Source organism: Lissotriton vulgaris, chromosome 4_1, assembly GCF_964263255.1.
Source record: "Lissotriton vulgaris chromosome 4_1, aLisVul1.2, whole genome shotgun sequence".
Lineage (NCBI taxonomy): Eukaryota > Metazoa > Chordata > Amphibia > Caudata > Salamandridae > Lissotriton > Lissotriton vulgaris.
Genome location: NC_141691.1, coordinates 1,452,452,549 through 1,452,474,176, shown reverse-complemented (window position 1 = coordinate 1,452,474,176; position 21,628 = coordinate 1,452,452,549). Strand labels below are relative to the sequence as shown.

At 44.6% G+C, this 21,628-nt stretch overlaps 1 protein-coding gene across 1 annotated transcript in view; it reads right to left on the bottom strand.

Annotated features, from left to right (window-relative positions):
- The window catches only part of LOC147724096 (desmoglein-2-like), a 396,529-nt gene that overhangs the window by 125,550 nt on the left and 249,351 nt on the right, over positions 1-21,628 (bottom strand). The window contains exons 9-10 of the mRNA XM_086965676.1: positions 10,499-10,824; positions 6,092-6,234 (exon numbers count right to left, since the gene is read on the bottom strand). Coding sequence (XP_086821802.1) covers positions 6,092-6,234; positions 10,499-10,824 — 469 coding nt within the window. The remainder of the gene's footprint in view (positions 1-6,091; positions 6,235-10,498; positions 10,825-21,628) is intronic.

Genomic DNA, 21,628 nt, shown 5'->3' with positions numbered 1-21,628 from the left:
TTTCTCTAGAGGAGAATCTCTGTATTCCGATATGAGCAAAACAAGTAATGTTTATATTTTTTGGGTCCTACATGAATACAGGATTTCACATGCAGTAGATTATGTACATGCCTGTTTGCTTTATTTTTTGTCTTTTGTTGTTGTTTGGTGCTAATTCTCTTATAGTGAAATTGCGTATCATATATCTGTACTATTAATTCTCATTCGGTGAAACACTATGAAATGATGTATTATATCTGTCTCTTTTGGAAAAATGTCTTCTCTGGTGTGAATAATAATAAAAAAAAGAAGAAAAAAAGAACAAATACTGCACTACTAACCAATCCCGAGTAGCAGGAGCTCGAAAGTTATGCAGCAAATTCAACTGATGTGTAAGTGAGCCAATGTATGAGGGTGAGTATATTCACAATATGATCAAACGTACGAATATAAGTAATGAACTGTGTCACAGCATGTAGAGTTAAGGGTGCCCAATGAAGAAAGACAGTAAATGAAAACAGTATTTCCAGTGTTTAGAATCAAGAGAATGTTACTTACCTGGAACACCCCTCACCACCATCCTAATCTAGATTGAGAGGAAATTTAAAAATGTTCAATGTCAAGTTGAGAATACGCAGTTAAAAAACCCATGGAAAACATGAAACATGATGTCAAAGTCCTGCAGTTAGGCTGATTTCTGCTTTCAATTGAGCGTTCTCCTCTTACACACCACCATAAGGCACATAAAAGGTAGGAGGGAGAAGTAGTTCCTACGCAAAGACACCACCATCGTTTTCCAGGCACAAATCACCCCCTATATTCAAAGATAATGCCTGGGATCGTGGCAGAGATGGGCCCCCTACATTGAAAGAGAGATAAATCCAAGTCACCCTTGAAAGCGTGACCCTATTGCGACAAAATGGAGTTCTGCTGCAGTAACCCCATACTTTTTGCCTGGCTTTTGATGCAACTTTGACTGTGGAGTACTTGGGCCCTGCTATCCAGGTGCCCAGTACCAGTGTTATTTCCCTAAAAGTGATCCAAAATTGTCCCTTCAGGACCCCCTGTAAGTCCCTAGTAAAAGGTACGTGGGTACATTTGGACTGAAAAGGGTGCCCTAGTAACCTCTCACCTACGTCATGCAGACTGCCACTGCAGCATGCATGGCCTGGTGCAGACAAAGACAAGATGGCATGACGTATGCTGCCTGAGTGTCATGCCAACTAGCAATGCCTTAGATACAGGTAATATGAAAACAACAGTGGTCCCTGGCAAGGAGACGAATAGTTGAAAAATAAATATAGACTCAATCAGTTCTATATTAATGAAAACATGCCCAGCCGGGCAGAGGTTCTCAAAGTTTATATTTTGAATCAAAATTGTGAAACATAATAACACCTTCAGCAATTCACGTTCGTGGGACACAAGCCTGTACCCATCCACGACAATACACAAACAAAGACATACACAAAGGGCTTGTAAGGCAAAATCAACAGTCTCTGCAAAGTTCCAATTTAAGGCAGAGAATTTCTTACATGTACCATTACACAATTTTGTATAGTGAGTTATTCCACAAGTATATGGTACACATTTGGTCGACGACGTTTCGGACCCCCTTACTAAGTGCTGGGGTCCATCATCAGGACAAAACAATGGTTGCCTTTTTAAATTTTAAGCCTCTTTTGCCAGGGGGGCAGTTGGTAAAAACGCTCATATGAGAGCATGCGGGCAGGTGGTAGGATCAAGGACAATGTAGAGTATGTGTCCACTCAAATCGTTTTTAACCGTAATATTGGTGGAATCGAGTGTTAAGTTCCAGGGTGCAGGGCTATAAGTTTGTGAGCTCAAAATACGAGCGCTCAAGTAAGGAAATAAAGCGGATTCAGAACTGGCCGATTATTCCTCTGTATCCGTTTATCCGTAATTAACTTCAGACTTCTTGCGAGGATGCGGCGGCGGGGGAGACTAATATCTCGTTTTCGCTGTACCTCGTGTGCCGGGTGGTGCCGGGCGCGCCGAGTCGCGCTGGAGTCCTGGAACCAGGGGGGCCGGGTCAGTCGGCAAGGCTCGATTTCCTGGTTGAACCAGGAAATCCCCCGCCGCCGCATCCTCGCAAGAAGTCTGAAGTTAATTACGGATAAACGGATACAGAGGAATAATCGGCCAGTTCTGAATCCGCTTTATTTCCTTACTTGAGCGCTCGTATTTTGAGCTCACAAACTTATAGCCCTGCACCCTGGAACTTAACACTCGATTCCACCAATATTACGGTTAAAAACGATTTGAGTGGACACATACTCTACATTGTCCTTGATCCTACCACCTGCCCGCATGCTCTCATATGAGCGTTTTTACCAACTGCCCCCCTGGCAAAAGAGGCTTAAAATTTAAAAAGGCAACCATTGTTTTGTCCTGATGATGGACCCCAGCACTTAGTAAGGGGGTCCGAAACGTCGTCGACCAAATGTGTACCATATACTTGTGGAATAACTCACTATACAAAATTGTGTAATGGTACATGTAAGAAATTCTCTGCCTTAAATTGGAACTTTGCAGAGACTGTTGATTTTGCCTTACAAGCCCTTTGTGTATGTCTTTGTTTGTGTATTGTCGTGGATGGGTACAGGCTTGTGCCCCACGAACGTGAATTGCTGAAGGTGTTATTATGTTTCACAATTTTGATTCAAAATATAAACTTTGAGAACCTCTGCCCGGCTGGGCATGTTTTCATTAATATAGAACTGATTGAGTCTATATTTATTTTTCAACTATTCGTCTCCTTGCCAGGGACCACTGTTGTTTTCATATGACTAAGCTCCCCGAGGTCCCTCGCTGATACTAATTGGGGTCCCCTTGTTGCTTAAAATAGTTAGATACAGGTAAGGCGCCTCTCTAGCAGGCCTTACTAGCCCTAAAGCAGGGTGCACTATAGCACAGGCGAGGGCATATCTGCAAGAGCAGATGTGACCCTGAAATATTATGGTCCATTCCTTAGTATTTCTAGTGCCAGGGAAGCCCTAGAGAGTATAAAGTCTAGGAACTTGAAAACTCAAGTTCCTCAGCACCATGATGGTTTCACTGAGACCAGGAGTGTTTAGTACCAAACAACTCCTTGTATTAAATTCACACTGATGTCAGTGTGAGATTTATTAAACCATGTACTCAGAGGGCACCTCAGAATTGCCACCTACAGACCCTGGTGTGGTCACTGACTGGTTTTAGGCAGCCTGCCACACAGACATGTTTTTTGATCCCTGGGTGGAGAGTCTCTGCTCTCTGGGGCCTCAAGCTATGCACATCTTGGGAGGAGGAGTCACACCTTCTCCGCCCAGGATGAGCAAAGAGCTCAAAGGTGAAACTTCAAAGGCCTGCCACCTTTGTAATGCGATCGCCAGCCTCTGCTGCTAGCAGCAGATTTAGCCCCCGGTTTACACCCCCACTTTGGGTGGGAAAACTTAGAAAGACTGGGAGGTGTGCCCACCTTTGTCAATTCCACCCCTCAGGTGTAGGAGGCGAAGTTATGCACACTTTCAGTCCCCTTCATCTGGAAGATGAGACTCTTCCAATCAGGAGGTGGCATAATAGAGAGGTTAGTCACCCCTGGTAAGGTGCCCATTTCCCCTACCCGCTAGTGCCCTAAAACGCCCCCTAAATCTAGTATTTAAGAGGCCAGTGTCGAGGTGGCCCATAGACCCAGAATATTTTCCCCATCGATCCTGTCCTCAACTCCAGCATTTACAATAAAGGCTAAAAAGTCTAATCTCCAAACTCTACAGATTCAGCTCTTTCTGGGGTTAATTCTCAATGCCATTGCCGGCAAAGCTTACCCCAACCCCAAAGAGAGCTAGTCTTTGGGGTTAGCAAACTGCTGCCTCTTTTTAAGCCACATAATCTCCTAGTCACACAAGTGATGCGAGCATGGTCAACTATAGGATCTAGTGTTATAAAGGGCTACTACCCATCGCTCTCTTGAGTGGTGGAACAGCAGCAGTCTTTTGCAGGCCAGGCCCTCCTTAGAGCCTTCTCCTCAACTGATCATTACCACGCATGCATCACGTTTTAACTGGGCTGGGAGGCACATTTACATAGCATGACAGTTCATAGTATGTGGTCACCACAGCAACAGGGATTTCACATTAACTACCTGGAACATCTTGTTATTTACCTAGCTCTCAAAGCCTTCTTTCAGAATATTCAGGGCAAAGTACTGCTATTAAATCAGACAACAATACCCCCATGTATTACCTACGTGAACAGGGCAGCATTCAACACTGCTTTCAGCACTGGCTCAAAAGATTTGGCATTGAGAGATTAACTATTGAATACACCGCTTGGTAAAGTACTTGCTAGGACTGAACAACAGCTTTGTAGAACTGCACCGCAGGACTCATCAACAAGTCCACCAGCACAAATTAAGCACTGCCTATGCCTGTTCTTCCAGCGCAGAGGGTTTCCACAAATAAACCTGTTCCCCACACACAAAAATGCAAAATGCCAAAACCTTGCCTCCAGGTTTCCACACCTACAATCTTATGGGCAATGCTCTATGGATCAACTGGCCAGGGATATTTGGTTGCGCTATTCCTCTTCTCCCACTCCTTCTAGGCATGGTAAGGAAGATATGGAAAACATCTCTTACCCTCCTATTGGTGGCTCCCACATAGGCCAGACAGCGTCATTACTAGAGATATCGGTTACAATTCACCAAAAGGCTGGACCTACTCATTCAGAAGCAAGACAGGATCAGACACAAAGGCCCCAGAGAATTCAATCCAGCAATTTGGCACCTAAGGTCTTAAGAATTTGGCTGCCTTAGTCTACTACAAGAATGTATGGATCTCTAAAAAGAATCCCACAGGTCTATTATTAGAGCCTGCAGTGCCACCAAATGCAAAGGTTTGTCCACTATTGCACCTCCAGACATCTTAATCCCCTCAAACCAGTCTGTCCAAGACGTTGTAGGTTACTTGCTTCACCTACAAAAGTTGGAGTTGGCACATCCTTCCGTAAGACTACACCCGGCTGCTATTGCTGCAAACATTCACAATTGATAACTTTCTTCACTCATTAGGAGGCTTTAAAGTGGTTCTCTCACACAGTGTTCCACCAGCCCATCTGGAACCTTAATGCAGTCCTTGCAAGATCTATGGGTCTCCTGTTTGAACCACTGCATTTTTACCCAGTACAGTTCCGTCTTTGGAAAGGTATCCCTTCCTTGTAGCGATGACCTCCATTAGACACAACAATAAGCTTCAGGCTCTAACTTTACAAGAACCTTTCTTCCTGGTTTATACGGATATAGTTGTCTTTAAGGACTAACCCCACGGTTCTTCAAAAGGTTGTCCCCCCTTTCCATCTCGACCAGACAATTGAGATACAAGTATTTTTCCCTAAATCAGATTTTACAGCATACAGAGCTCTTCATACATCTTCACACGTTAGATTAGATGTTAAAGGAGCTCTAATGTACGACATTGAGAGAACAAACTTTTTTTTTAAACAACAGTTTTTCGTCACTTTACTGAACCTCAAAAAGGAGACAATGCTTGGATTTGGATAGGTTTCCTTAATGCATTTTTGCAGCGAACAGAGGATTGATTTTGTTATTATTTCAATCCGATGGAACTGCCTAATTATACGCATCCTCTCCTTTGATCAGAGGTTAAACTACACCACCTGCACCTGAGCAAAATGACCATAGATTGTTATGTCTTCTGTGATTAAAAAAGAAAATGCAGAACATAACTAAGTTGATAGCATATCACAAGTCCTGGTTTAGGCCTCAAAGGGTGCTGAACTTGAGTCAGTGAATATCTGGGCAAGGGACTCTTACTTTATAATCCTTAACCTCTCAGCAACCTAAGATACTATCAACTACAAAAGTAAGTCGCCAAGTAGAAGAGTATATATCCATACTCTGAAAGCAATTAAAACAAAACCCAGAAAGAGGGTTTTTTTCACAGAAGGGATTCCAATATTTATTCAGAAGAAACATTTTGCCACTGCCCCTTCCTCAACCATCTTCCTCTACCAGGATAATACATAAAGAGAGCCAAATAAAGTGCTTTGCTTGTTTATGAATATATCTATTTAGAAAAAAGAAATTCCTCACCGTCACTAATGGCCAAGATCTTGGCCACGTAAGTGCCATTGACTACATATGGAGATTCACGGTCTGGTACTTTTGCTAGTTTTATCTCAGCAGTATTAGGATCAACCAGAAACCAATTGTCTGGGTCCGATTCCTTTGCATATCTGTGGTGAAATAAAACAGTGATTATTTACTACAACATGCACCTATGATGATATAAATGCAAATTCTCCTTATATATTTATTTATGGAGCTTTATATAGCACAAACTAGGCCCGAGGGCATCCGAGCGCTTTACATACAAGACACAAAGTTACACATAGGGTAAATACTGTTACATATTGACTGTCGAAAGACAAGATCCAGGCAATTACATGTGTTTCAAATAAAATGCAGGCATGTACAGCAAAGACCGACTAACATCAAGATATGTTTGTTGGCATAACGTGAGCATAGATAAAGGCTAACCAGGGTACAGTGTAACTATCAGCGATGTTGGCAGGAGTGTGCATGAGGCCTATAAGCACAAAACAGCATACTACAAAGTTGATTGTCAACAATGCAAATCGGTACTTATCTAAAAAAATAACGCTATTGATCCCTCACCGGAGGACTGATAATTACAGGTTGTTCCCATTCTTATCTGTCACCGAGTCCGAATGAAGACCCGCTTATAAGGCTTTAACTGGCCCCTTTGCCTTTCGCTGGGTCGAAATGTTAACACTTTACAATCCCTGGTTTAAATAGTTGGTCCATAAAGGGACAATTGTGATGGAGACAACTACCCTTTTTCTATGAGATCACATTTATCCTGCAAAATAAATGTAACAGACAGGCTTCCCTGTAACGATTATGATATATGTATGAGGTCTATTCCATCCTTTTGTTCTGTATTTGAAAATTTCACACACAGGCTCTCCTTGAGCTTCTTCTTTCTCTTATTCTTCTATCTGGAGTAACCACATGTAAATAATTTAATTACACTGTCAAATTGCATATATAAAAAATTCATGCATGTAATTCTTTGTGTGATCAGAATTTGTATTATTATATACACACACTTCCGTATTGATAGAAGCAATATCTTACTGCCTACCTCAAGGTTGATGAGGCTGATTTAGACAAATGAAAGTAGGATAAGCTGATTAGTTCAGCCTTGTACTTTCCATTGACTCTCCTACAGGACCATTGTTGTTGGATATTACTAAAGTATAGAAGAAGCCAGCCTGTGAGCCAAATCAGTTTCTGACACTATTTCTGTACTCCAACTACGCATGTGGAGAGGAACTGAAACAGCACTTCGAGTGACAAATAAAGCACTAACTCATTAGGGGAGGAGGGTGGGCCATGAGGTAATTGTCAGAACAGTATTATCTACCAGAAATACTATTACCAAGAAAAAATAACATTTGCATCTGACGGATACATCTACCTGCAATCTCTTCACTTTATGAGCATATCCAAAAACTACAACTCAGTAGGAGGTGGTATTGAATAGTACTGGTTAATCAAGGTAGTAATGAAACACAGCATGAGCAAAATATTTATCATTAAACATTTGAGAGGTGAAGCATTATTGCTTGGGAATAATAAGCAAAGATGACTGTGGAGTCACCAGGCAAATGACAGCCACCAGAACGCCTCTGCACAGACCCGTGGATGCAACAATGGCTTGAGATTCAATGGGAACGAATGCCCTCTGGAGTTTCTTTCTTGGCTAAAGCATAGCAGATCTTAATTTAGAGGATGGCATAATACAACATTAGTGAGACTGGTCATGCCCTGCCCTTCTTAACTCTGGTAAAGCCCATAAATGGCGGATCGTCCACTCTGTCCTGATGAGTAAGGTTGATGTAGTGGGACAACACACATCTGCGGTCCAGTGTACCCACTGGTTTGGTAGGAAAGCAGTAAATCAAGCTTTTAGTAAATTTGCCACTAGAGTTAATTGAAAGAGGGACTGTTGATCAAGAAGGCAGACAGGGCCACCAGAGAGCACTGAATTGTAGCCACCACCAAATCCGCGAGTGCAAGGAATAACACAAGAAGTCAGAAAGGCAAGATTTAAAGGGGTTACCACCAGCCCAGTCAATCCATTGAACAAAATTGGTCGATTGACCTGCACATATGAATTTTGTAGTGCGGTTACTGGCCACAAGATGTCTGTGACCTCATCAAGAAGACAAAGGGATGCTAGCTGGCATCGCTCAATTTCAATGCTTGAAGTTGAGGTATAGGGTACTGTGGTCGAGGTCAAGACAGCAGGTCCTCTGCATGGCAGAGGCAGGCATTGACTGAGTACCACCAAAACGGCCTAACAGCTCCTCCATGGCCAGACTGGGGCAATCGAATCAGCATTGCTTAATCTTCCCACACATTTCAAGAACTTCTGACAAAAGTGGAATCAGCGACTGCATGCACCAAGGGCCTCAAGACCAGCTGAACCAGCAGACAGCCACCGGGAAACCATACAAAGGGAGGAGTAGGACTCAAAACTGAGGCAACTTCCTATTCTTGCCTGTGGTGCAGAGGTACACAAATGGAAATCCCAACCTGGAAAATATCACAGTTATTGCTTAAGGATGCAGTTTTGACTTGTGATTCTCCAGTGATAACTCACTAACCTGGTTAAATGGTAGGTGTGTACATTTCCTGCATTGTAGTAGGTGCCTCTGTATTGGCTATTACCCTGAAAGTTTTCAAAGGAGGATTGGCATTGGCTGTACTTCTGCTGTTTTGTCAGATGGCTTGGACTGCCGACCCAGACAGGACTAATGCGACTTGCCTATTTTGCTTGAGAGGCATGTTGGTCTCTGACTAAAAGTGGACAGTTGTTGTTGCCTGTAATATACAAAGCATCCTGCAAGGCTCGCTTAAACTTCATCTTTACCTAAACAGCTTTTTGAGAAGGTCTTGAACACAGCAATGAACTGCTTTGTCTTTTCCTTCTTGAAATTCAATTCAATTAGATAATCAGTTTCTGAATCCTCAGCCTACAAAAACATTATGTTGATGAGCAACCCTGGAATGGCTACATAGCATGCAGATATATCATTAGGCAGGTGTGTTGTGTGGCTCATGGGCTAACTGTGGACGTTTGGAATGGATTCTGTATTGGCCTGGTAGCGGGTCCCAAGGCTGGCAGCCCCTGTTGTTACCTGAGGCCAAAAGACATGACATAGGGAGCTGGAAGAACACTCAATATCTGCAGCACTGCCTATTGGTAGGCTTGCATTTGCTGCGTGGTCGAGGATGGCTCAGGAATCTGAGCACATTGGGATCAGCAGAGGAATCTGCTCAGTGACTAGCAAGAGAGGCTTGCATCTTTACACCCTTCTGCATTCTCGCTGAAGTTGGAGTGGCAGGACAGGGTCGAATGTTGCTTGAACTTTTTTTTAATGTGTTTGGACTTGGACTTACTTGAAGACTGAGTGAGAACTGGAATGGTCGCAGGACGGCCCGATATCTGGACTGAGTCTGGGCCCTAAGGAAAGGCAGCAATTTATTTTGCTATGAGTCGTACAGCTTCACATTCTGCTTACAAACCGCCTTTGGATTGAGAAGTGTTCCCTTCTCAAATGACTTAGAGAGTTGTGTCTCAATGCACACCCCATGAAGATCTAGGACAGACATCGGCTTCCTGCAGTCTCAACGCAAGTTGAGTCCTGTTTTATTTTGGGGAGAGGTTGTCTAGCACACTGTATGAAGTTTGGAAGTCATCAGAAAATTGACACATTCAGGAACGGGGCTACATTGAAAAGCACAGAAAGAAAGAAACTGACATCAGTGCACAGGAGTGGTGCTTATCTATGGCTTTGCTCTGTCACTTCCAGGGAGATATAGAGCCAACTTGGAGCCGCATAGCACCGCCAAACAGCAGGCAGGAGGACCACAATGAAATATCTCCTTATCTATCTGGCGCCTGGGCATTATTTTAGGGTGAGGAATCTGTGGTTACAAGTAATTATCAGAAACCTTTCACTTTTCTGATCATTTGTTTATAGATAATGGTGATTTAATTTAAAATTCATACTTTGGCAAACCTGGCACATTTTGATCATATAAATGCTGTATAAATAAGATAAAGGAGCTAGAAAACCTGATATTTGAAGCAGATTTATTTGTATTAATTTTAACACACTATTTTATTGCACATGTAGTTGATCATTCTTTTTTAGCATTATTTTAGAATAAAACAAATAAAATGGCACTTTTGGATAGAGAGTGGCACAAGATTCAAAGATAAACCCCTAAAAGCACAGGAATAAAAACCTACACAAACCTCCTTTTTAGGGTCCCCAAGATACACTGTGGATCCTTACAGTAAGCATTATAAAATCAGCTATAACTGGAACATAATGCAAAAATAAATGCAGTGTTATCAATCAGCTATTAAAAAACTCCACACAGCAAAATTCGATCTCTTACCTGACATTCTTAGCATTTTGTAAAGTGTCTCCATCAGTTGCTGGATAACTTCCAATTATCTGATACTTGGTGGTGCTCTTTTTATTTTCACTTACAGAAAAAGATTTTCTTTTTGGCCGGAACATAGGACCTTCAGACACGTTTTTTACCTTTACTTTGATTGGAACAGATTTTGCTGCACCACCGCCAGCACCACCACCACCACCAGCAGCACCGCCACCACCACCACCAACAGCACTGCTGCTAGTAATCGAGCTATGATAAGATGCCTTATTAGACACAACAACATTCAGTTCCATGTTTTGTAATTCTTCATAATCAGCTTCCTAGAAAGCAAGAGAAAAAGGTTCATATAAATTTCAACATAGGCCAGAAACATTCATAAAGTAGCGTATCTTTAGACATATGCTCATTTTATATTACATGAAAAAAGTTCAAATGTTGAAAATAAGATTTTTTTTCTCGTAAAAGCAGCCCATTTGCTAATTGAAGACAAAGTTTCCACCTAGTTGTACAACGTGCATATATGAGGTACTGGACTAAAAGAGGAACCCATCTCACTCTTTCCTTAAAATGTGGCATGTGCTATTTGAAATGCAGGATTTCTGCACTATGCTGCAGAGACCTTTCCCAATGGAACCCTTATTTCATTAACTGTTTCATCTGAAAGGGCTATCAAAACCATTTTTTTACATATGGTTTATCTAATATTAAAAATATCAGGATGAAAGCGGTCTACATAGCTGTCGGAAACTGTGCCGCTGTGCTCTAATATGTTTTTCAGCGCTGCCCTGAGCTTTTCCTCCAGTGAGCTCAACACTCATGTAGGTTCATTTAAGGTGCTCCATGTACAATTGATTTCTATTAATATCAGAATTGTGTGCTCCGATGTAAATGGGACAACTGGAGTGTACCCTCAGTGGCCACTCAACACAGGCTACATCATGGTTGGGTGTGGAGGCTATGTCGCACAGTCCTTTTAACTGTACCCCTATGGTGAGATTGCATATAGTCTTTCCCCAGTACGGTCCAGTCAGTCACCATAACTGAGGTTCTTTGCCTTAACCATATCTGGGACATGGTGCTATTCTGTATGCAAGATGTGTGGCTCACAAGGAAAGGAGATGAAAGAGGAGTGCTGTTGTGTTTTTTCCAAACCCTGTGAACTGCTTGGAGGTCATGGGAATGGGTTTTTTCCAAAACCTAAATGTGTGGTGGATGGGAGAGTATTTAGATTCAGTTATTTTGGAGAAATTCACCCCTCCCACAAATCCTGCATTATGTTTAAATTGCATTTATATAGCGCCTGACGAGGTCCATCTGCCAAGGTAATGCATGCCTAAGTGTGTAGCAAATATACAATACTATCAAATATACAACTAGTTGTTGAACACATGAATTTGTTGAGAAATAGTCTGAAGAAGTCTGCAATCTTTTTAATTTGGCAGACTCTCTGGTTGGGTCAGGCATCCTTCTTTGGCTACTGTATGGATGTAAGTGCTCTCATCAGTCAGTACTTGGTTTGTCTATTATTTTGTTACTGGTTAGGCCTGCACACCAGTATATGAGAGAGGTCAACAGATTAGGAGTAGAATCTCCATTGGACTGTTACCCTTCTATGTAGTCACCTTGCATCTGTGACGTAGGATGAGGAGGACTTACCTGTCAGCTGAGGAGTTGGATTACACCTGAAAGGAGGAACGACCTGACTCCTAGTAAATCTGGGCAAAGCTTGGCTGGCTGAAACAACCAGTTTGGAAATAGATTGGTGAACTGAGCCTTCCCAGGGAGGACACTGGATTGTTACATGCCAGTTGCACAGAAGGAAGCAAGTAAATAACCTAGGTGTTGAGTTGATGAATCCCCTGAAGTCAATGTCAGGGTAAGCCTATATCGTCATCAACCCATTCTTTGACACTACCACGCTTGTTTTCCCCTTTCTGGAGTCCCACAGGTACCCCGAGGCAATTGGTCTGCACTCCAGTAGCATAAGCTCCAGTTTGGTTATCAGCAGGAGGTCATCCTGACTGTGAATCTGTTTGAGCCATCTTTTTAGTCAAACAAAGTTTCTTTATTCGGTTTTTTTCATGTACAAAAACCATAAAAGCACATTCAGTATAAAAGTTTTATGACATTTCGACGCAATAATAAATACAATTTATAATAATGTATAAAACTAATTTTAAAAATCGAGCTGTGAACAGACTGTTGTGGCGATGAATTTGTGTCCTGAGCAGGATTCAGATATTTTTTACTTTTTGACTTTTTCGTTCATTTTCTCATTCTAAATTGTTTCTATGAAGGACAATACACTTCAGGAATTTCGTAATGATCTTTACCAGCCATTGTTCGTCAAGTAACTAAGAAAAGGGAAGCAGGGCGACATCTTCTGAAACCCAATAGTTTTAACGGAGGTATAAGCCATTTCTTTCCGAACTCTGCATAAAACTTACAAAAAAGAATATAATCTCTGAAATTTATAATGATTATGTCCCCCTGAGTTTCCTTTGGTCTATTCCCCACCCAGCCAAGTCATCGAACCAAAAGGATTTCCCCGTTGATGTTAGGGGGAAGTGGCCTGTTACATCTTAACCAATGTACGACTTTAGTCTTGAGGTCATAATAACCTTCTTTTTTCCCATTCTCTAGTACTGGGACTCTGGTGAGTATCACGACATAGGGAGCTGCCTCTGGGGGCAGATCTATTTGTTGTTTGTTAGGTTCTTCGATCTTTCCTTTGGTAAGAGTTCTAGCTGTAATAACCTGCACGATACGCGAAGTATGAGATTGACCTCCTACCCTTACCCCCCCCCGATGTTGGTTTCAGTTTTAACTTTTGGCAGAGATGCCGCAGTGTTAAGGTTTGCTGCGGGGAGTGGATCTTTGCCTATCACTTTCTCAGCCGGAGTTGCTTCTGTAGATAGATTTGAGACTGTTGGGATAACAGCGGTTGAATCTGGTTTGCTATGGTTAGATATTTGTTCAATTAAGCCGCTGTTATTTGCAATGGATTTTTCAATTGACCCCAATTGGTCAGCTACTCGTTTCATTCTCTCGATGAGCGGGAGTAAAAGGGATCTCACCAATTTCTCAATACTCCCAATTAGGTCCTTAGTTAATAAATCTGCTGGGGGAAGGTGGTCAGGCTGAGATGTTCTAGGTGTTGTGCTTGTGTCATTTGGGATACTCAAGGTATTTTTAGTTGTTTTAGCACGTTTGCCATTATAACTAACCCCTCCCTTCTTTCATTTTTTTGGTGGAGGACCTTGAGCTGATTTCTTGTCTTGGAGCTTCTGTATCAGTGTTTGTGGGGACCTAACCGCAGATATGCAGTCCCCTGGTAAAACTTCCATTAATGAGGCTGAATTATAGGATGGATTTGAAGCGTCCATGTTAGAACTGCTGTATATCCTAATTGGTGGAGTTGTGTCTTGTAAGAGCATTGGAATACTGTGGTCACTTGACTCATTTACAGGGCGATCAGTTTGTGTTTTGTTTAGTGGTGTAGTTACTACCTGGAGCGAGCCCAGAGACGAGCGCTTGTTAAAAAGATGCTCTGCTGACAAACGTCGCTCTACTATGGCTATTTGCCTTTCTACAGCTGAGGTAGCCCTGGTGATGAAATTATCCAAGGTCCCCTGAACTGACCCTCCCACTAGCGAGTTTCTCCTTTTAGGGGTATGGGAGGCCATGATTTAGTAAATACGAAGAGGAGTTCCAACCCTGCCTAAATAAAAAGGTGGATAGACAAGTGGAGTCAATAGTTAGCAATAACACTGCTTGTCATGATGTTAATGGTAGAGGTGATGGTATTACCGAACAAGTTAATACGCCAAAAGAGCAGCAGGTGTCTTACTTAATAGGTTCGAAGCACCAAACTCAGGAGACGTGGCCCAGCCCAGCCTTGCAGTGTTTGATTTGTGCACAGCCTTTTCTTTACAGCTTTCAGCCCAGCCTTGGACAGCCCCGGACGGCCAGACGGCCCGCCCTTTGCCCGGGCTTAGCCCAGCGCTGCCCGCGCGCTCCCGCGACGCGGAGGGTGACGTTGATTTTTAAGGGCCTCCTAGCGCGTATTCCCCGGTAGCGGGGACGCAAGGGCACTTGGTAGCTGTAGTTTCTGTGCCCCTCGGTCCCCCCCTCAGACCCCCCCCCCACTGAGGCCGCGCTCAGAGTGGAAAGGCTGCGGCGGCGGGAGAGACCGGATGCGGCGGTGGCCTCAGCAGAAGAAGATCGGGTCCCAGAGATATTCTCCCAGCAGGGACAGGAAGCTGAAGGTAGGCGATATTTCCAACAAACAATACCAATTCAAACCAGCGCCAGTAATTCAGAACTAATCCGTTTCCACTTTGGACCAATGCTACCAAGGGCCTTAGTGGCAGCCTTTGGTACCACGGATGTTCCCACGTAAATCCTTGACTCCGTCTTGTAGATTCCAAACTAAAGGTAAAAAGGACAAGGCACACTTAGGCATTGCTGGGACGTGGATGTTCAGTCATTAGATATCCAGTCACTGGTGTTCAGTTAGGGGCTGTGCCAGTGAGATGAAGTTCAGGGATCAGTTAAGGACTCAAATGGTCACTTTGTTTTTCAAGGGGATTGATGGAACTGTTGAGGCCCAAGACTTTGCGGGAAGTATCCTAGGTGTTTCGTTTGTGTAATTTAGAGCACCAAATTTTTGGGGTGAAACCTTATATTCTGGTCCGGGACTACTCGTAGAGGTTACATATTTTGTTCTAACTTAGCCGTTACTCTAAAATGACGGTGTGGGAAAGCACCTCTGCAACTGCAGTGGCTTTTTAAATGATTCAGATGTTTCCATCACTGAATCCAATTCAACTTGTGAAGATTTTAGTTCTATGGGACAACATTAGAGAGTGGTCAGTAACATTTCTTGATGGGTGAGACTAGAAGGCAGTAGCACATCCTCAAGGGATACAGATGTGGCCATTGCAAAGCAAAAGAGCAGAACAGTTTTTATATGTTAGTGCCGTTGGAGAATGCAAAAGGGGACTCATGGTATAGAGTGCTGTTAGGAACATCAATAGACAACTGATGTCATATTTTGGATGTGCTGAATGTATGTGCATCATATGAATCTATAACATTTCATGCTGCAAGAGGAAAGTTTTCTTCAATTTGACTGCATGCAGCGATTTTGATGGCTGGAATAACATTTTGGTAACCATTTATGCTTCAACATCACCATAGGGTGTATCATTCTAATTGTCAAATGTGGGCAAATATGCAGGTGCTATTTACAACACAAGCCTGTTCTACTAGAAGGCTGTATAAAAATAAATTTGCAATTGGGCACCAATCTTACTATGTTACTCCACTAGCACATTCATTGTGACAAGTGAGAACAAGACTGAAGAGACCCTGCAAAAAAATACCTTAAATTGCTAATTTGTAAAATATCATTAGTAGTTGCATTGATATGTGTATTTAGGTAATTAATGTGAACCCCCGTCTAATGTAAATATTTGTCTGGAGCAGAGATTTTAATGTCTTACTCAACTGTCCTCCAAATTGGTCAGGGTAATTAGCATCAACTCTGTGGACAAGCATGAAAATGAACCACTGCTATAGAGCAAAACACTGCAACTTCAGAGAAAATGTTATTTCAGGGGACATATTTGTGTTGATTGATACATTAACATTTCAACAAGGCAAAAGACCATGAATTTATTCAACTTGAGTATGCACCTGGGCATCAAGCTTGACACTTAACCAGTGGCCTCCAGTTCCTGCTTGTTCCAGCCTGATCGTGTTGTTGCCATTTGACCAATGACATCGCCATTGCCGGGGTTTTGCCGCTCACTATTCTTCCCGCCAACTGAAGCCCCGCCCACCCTAGGACCTACTTAATTCAGGCTGTGGGTGTAACAAAGGCAAGCCCGTCTGCCCCAGTCTGTGCCTGGAATGCTACCAGCACCAGGAACCCTGACCCAACGAACATCCAAAACCCAACGAACATCCAAAACACAACCACATCCACCATTGGAGCCTAGGAACTCTGCCACTACTCCTCCGTGACCTCAACAACACATACAGGCAAAAATGCTGCTGCTGCACATCCTTCAACACCATGGTAGGTCCTTTCTCCTTCACCCATTGCAATTCCACCTGCGACACCTCAGATGCAGACACTTCCACCTCCAAACAACCGACGCACGCCCTCACTCCGCATTAACTGATTGCCATTCTCATCAAAATCTGATCCCTTGAGAAACACCACCAAAATCAGGGAACTCCTCAACAGCAGCACAACCAAAACATGGCTCAACCCAGCCTCCATCCGGATATAGTCGCAGTCATCCTGCCCGTCTACAAAAAAATATTCTAGGACTGAACCCACAAACTAACCGGAGGACTCTCGATCATCTACAAAACACAATTGGCTGCACCACCTCTAAGGACTCTGACACCAACCTCATGGAACACATACACTTCAAAATACGAACGGATCACAACGCCACCCTTATGGTAACCCTCAGCTACCATCCCCCAAGCGGAATTCTGCAACCACATTGCAAACTTCATCACTCTCCTCTCTGTCAAATCAACCAACTACATCCTTCTCAGGGATCTCAATATCTAACTTGACGACACCAAAGACTTTAACCCCACATCCCTTCTCGATAACTTCTGACTCACAGCAGGAAACACCCTCAACTCTATTTTCTCCTCTAACAGGATCACCACCATCCACACGACCCCGATCGCATGGTCTGACCACTATATCATACATTTTAAGATACCCATCTACCAAGCCACCCCACCAGAAAAACCCCAAACTGCACCAAAACCCTACAGAAATGCTCTCCCAACCACACTGAGAACCTTGATGTTGACACCAAGCTCTTCAATAAATGTCCCGGATGGTATAAAAATGACCACAGGCAGTCCAAGCGCCACTGCAAACAACTTGAAAGAAAATGGAGACTCGACAAAAACACCATTGCAAGATCTACATACAAAGCCACCCTCAACATCTACCACCAATAACTACAAGATGCAACAAAAAAGGCCCCAACTCTCAGACTCAAAGCCAGCTCCAATGGCAAAGAACTCTCCAATCCCACAACTGCCAACAATGACATCATCCCATCCCAAGCACTCTGCAGCAACCTCTCAAACTTCTTCGAACAGAAGATTGCCAAGATCTACAACATATTAGAACCATAGCATAACGATAAGAACTCCCACGCCCAGTCAGGCACTTCCTTCATCGCAAAACAGTAGCTACGCAACATGGAAAGCCCTCTTGAACGAAGAAACCACCACCCTAATGAATGGCATTCATTTAGGAGCTCCCTCATACCCATGCCCCCACTTCATATACAACCATGGAATAACAATCGTCTTTTCTTTGCTCATCGCTGACCACAGCAGACCCCAACACACTCAGCAGCTATGGACCCATCTTGCTACTGCCTTTTTACAGCTAAAGTCATTGAGAAAGTCCTCAATATCCAACTCGCAGTTCCCCTAGAACTCCAACAACTCAAACACAGCTCTCAATCAGGCTTACGCAACAACCACAGCATAGAGACAGACCTCACTGCTTCCACAAATGACATTAGAAGAATCCTCAACGAGGAGAACCAGCCGCACTTATCCTCCTCGACCTCTTCGCAGCTTTCTATATGGCTTCCCATAAGTCACTCATCAGAAAGCTTCAGTACCCTGGTATCTGTGGACCAGCCCTCAAGTGGATATCCTCCTTCCTCACAGACAGAACTCAACGAGTTAGAATTCCGCCATACACCTCAGAACCCAAAAAACTCATCTGCAGAGTCGCTCAAGGATCGTCACTCAGCCCAACACTCTTAAATGTCTACATGATGCCCTTCGCAGACATCATCAGAGCCCACGGCATCAACATAGTACCCTACACTGACGAGACACAGCTCTCCCTTACCAACTCAAACAGCACCATATTAGCAAACTTCGCCAACTGCATGCACAATGTCGCTCCTTGGATGAAATAAAAAATGCTTCAATCTCAACATAACCAAATAAAGCAAGTGTACATAATCACTTGGCCCTGCCCGCACTGCTGGGTGCAAAACTCAGTTTGCTCTAATAATTCTCACACAATCATATGACTTGACCTTCATTGTGACATTTTATTTCAACAGCAAACTAAACTTTTCATACAATACAACAAAATCATTGTGTGCATACTTTGTTACAATTTTTGTAGTATGCTAGACAAATGTTAAAAATAAAATACATAAACTGGTACAATTCACAAAATAAATGACGTTAATCTCTTTGTCAACTGTCCCAATGCATTTCAGGGTGCATGATCCCTTCTTCAGAGGAACTATAAAAATAAAAGCAATTATAGAAGCACAATATTAAAGCACAGCAATGGTGGAACATGTCTCAATAAAATTTGGTGGAATGCAACTGATTAACCAAATGTGTTGGTACCTATGCCCACCTCACCTTCACCAGTGACACACTGGACACACAGTGTTAGTGTAAAAAAACTCACATTTTACAAAGACAGCTTACCGAATTAAAAAAAAACGTCAAAACAATCCAGTGTCACTTCATGTGTGAACCTAAAAAAACACTGTAACCACTAAACAATTACACAATTTGAGACTATATGTTGCCAACATTTCTGTCGTCAATGTTACATGAAGTCAATAATGCACAAATTACCTGGCTGTAAAATGAATGCCAGTTCTTTCTCCAATATGTGAAATTCTCAGCGCCACGGGTCCAAACCAGCCAGGGCACACAGTGTGTTAAGGGCCCGCAGAGCCGCACTGGTTGAGGCAAACATATTGCACCCCCAGGAGTCCAGCCAGCGGGCCCCCTGTGACGGGGAGACAACAGCGTCAGCAAAGAGGGGAAGGCATGCTGCAAAAGGGGGCCCCTGGGAGAGGGGTGGAGGGAAAGACATGCCGGATCACACTGCACCAGATGGTGGCAGTGCAGAAGGTGTTGGGGCACCGGGCCCTCTGTGGTGGGGCGGCCCCAAATCTCCAAGAGAGAAGAATGGAGTAAACCCTTGAAGCAGCAGCTCCCTACCACCAAAGCACTTATGGAGAACCTCCAGAAGATGGTCTGCAGAGAACTGGGTAGCTGGATCACCCATGTGCAAAATTCCCACAGCCGTGGAAAAAGCGCAAGCGAAGGCTGCACCCACCTCCGTAGGGCCCCGCGGAGGGGAAAGCAGCTCCTCGGTAGGCGACGGCTGCAAGCTAAGACGGACATCCCTCAAGCCAACCGGAGGGAGGAAGGGCCAGGTCCGGAAAGAAGGAAGAGGGACCGAGGAGTGGGGGACCTGCGGCTCCTCTGGCGAAGACCGCGGCCACGGAGACGGCATAGAGCAGACTTTAGACAACGCCGGGGAAAAGACACAATGCGTCGGCCTGTCTCCGGGGAGGATGACACCAACAAGGGTCGAACCTCTGGAAATGAAGCATCCGAGAACGAGTCAATGAACAGACGCCATCCTAGTGCCGTAGAGTCCGCAATCCGAGGCAGGACTTCCGCTGCTCGGGGCAGGAGACCTGGGCTGGGCCGGAGCCGAGGCGGTGCCTGAAACACGCTGGCCTAACCTCCGATGAGGCAGCCACCTGCGTGGAGGAACGAGAGGGCCCCAGGGAGGGATGAGGAGTCCCCCGCCAGCCTCAACCCATGACGGGACGAGAGGGGCCCTCCACAACCCCTGTCGCGCTGCCAGGGCCAGCCCCCACCGGCACCGAAGCAGCATTACCTCAGCCTCAGACAAGATTGTCGCCTGTCCAGAGGGCAGAGAGGGTCTCGGGGGTGCGACCGAGCCCCAGCAATCTCTCGCAACACCACAGGGACTCCCGCAGGAGTTTACGGCATAGCAGAGGTGCCGTGGTCTGAAGGAAGGACGCACCCCAACAGCATCCTCCAAAACTTCATCCGAGCCAGTCAGTGCCGGGCCCGAGCTGCCGGCGACGCCACGGAGGGCCCCGCACACTGCAAGGGATCCGATGACGTCCCAGGAAGAGAAGGAGGAGGAGGAGAAGCCAGCGAGGCCTGCAAAGCCGCCGCATATGTCTCCATCTGAGTTCTAGTCGCCCCCACACAGAGAAACGGCAGATAGGAGGACGACACGTGGGGCCACCACCCGCGGAGAGCCCGTGCCCGCAACAGGGCGGGAACCGATCATTGGGGAAAAACTGCGACACTTACGGACCGATGAGCGATGCTCCTGTGACCTCGGAGAGGGACGATGTCGACGAGGGAAGTAGCGGGTTCGAGAACCCTCCGCAGGGGCCTGGCGGGGTGAGGACGCCGATCTGGACATGCGGGCCAAAAGAAGTTTCATCAGACGCTCCCGCCGGGACTTTGGTTTCATCTGCTGGCACGCCTCACAATCGGTGGAGTTGGGGTGTTCCCCCAAACACCACATGCAGATGAGGTGATGGTCTGTCGCCGACATCAGGCGTCCAGAAGACGAGCACATCTTAAAGCCCAAAGGCATTCACACACTGTCCCCACTCACACACAATAGCTTAAATGGAAAAATAGGCCTAAACAGGCCCAGAGCACGATACGTATCTGCGTTGCACGCGGAAAATGAAAAAACGGACGTTGGCTCGCCGGGGCGGAGTCAGGTGATGCCGTTCCCCAGGCGTGTAGGGATGCTGTGGCAAAAAAAACTTCCGGATCCAGTCTCACGCCTGGGGATAATTCTACGTGAAGGAATCTGCGGCTAATAGTCTCTGCTGTGCTGAATTTCCCATGATTCTTGTAGACTGAGTTTGGCACCTCTCATGAACATGTTTTGATGACCACGTTAAGATCACTGCTGGTCGATGCTTTGGATTAATAAAATCTCTGAGGAAATTTTTTGATTTCCTCCCAATTGCAGCCAGAAAGTCAGTCGCGGTAGCCCTTTTACTTTCCCGACTTGACTACTGCAACGGCCTTATGGCCGGAGTGAAAAAATCTACCCTCAGAAAGTTGCAGAGCTTACAACATGCTGCAGCTCGACTGGTTTTACAACTCCCCAGAAGGTCATCTGCGTCTGCAGCCCTGAATTCACTTCACTGGATGCCACTGCACAAAAGAATCCTTTTCAAACTGCTTCTCACAGTCCATAAAACCATACAAAACACAGGACCCCGT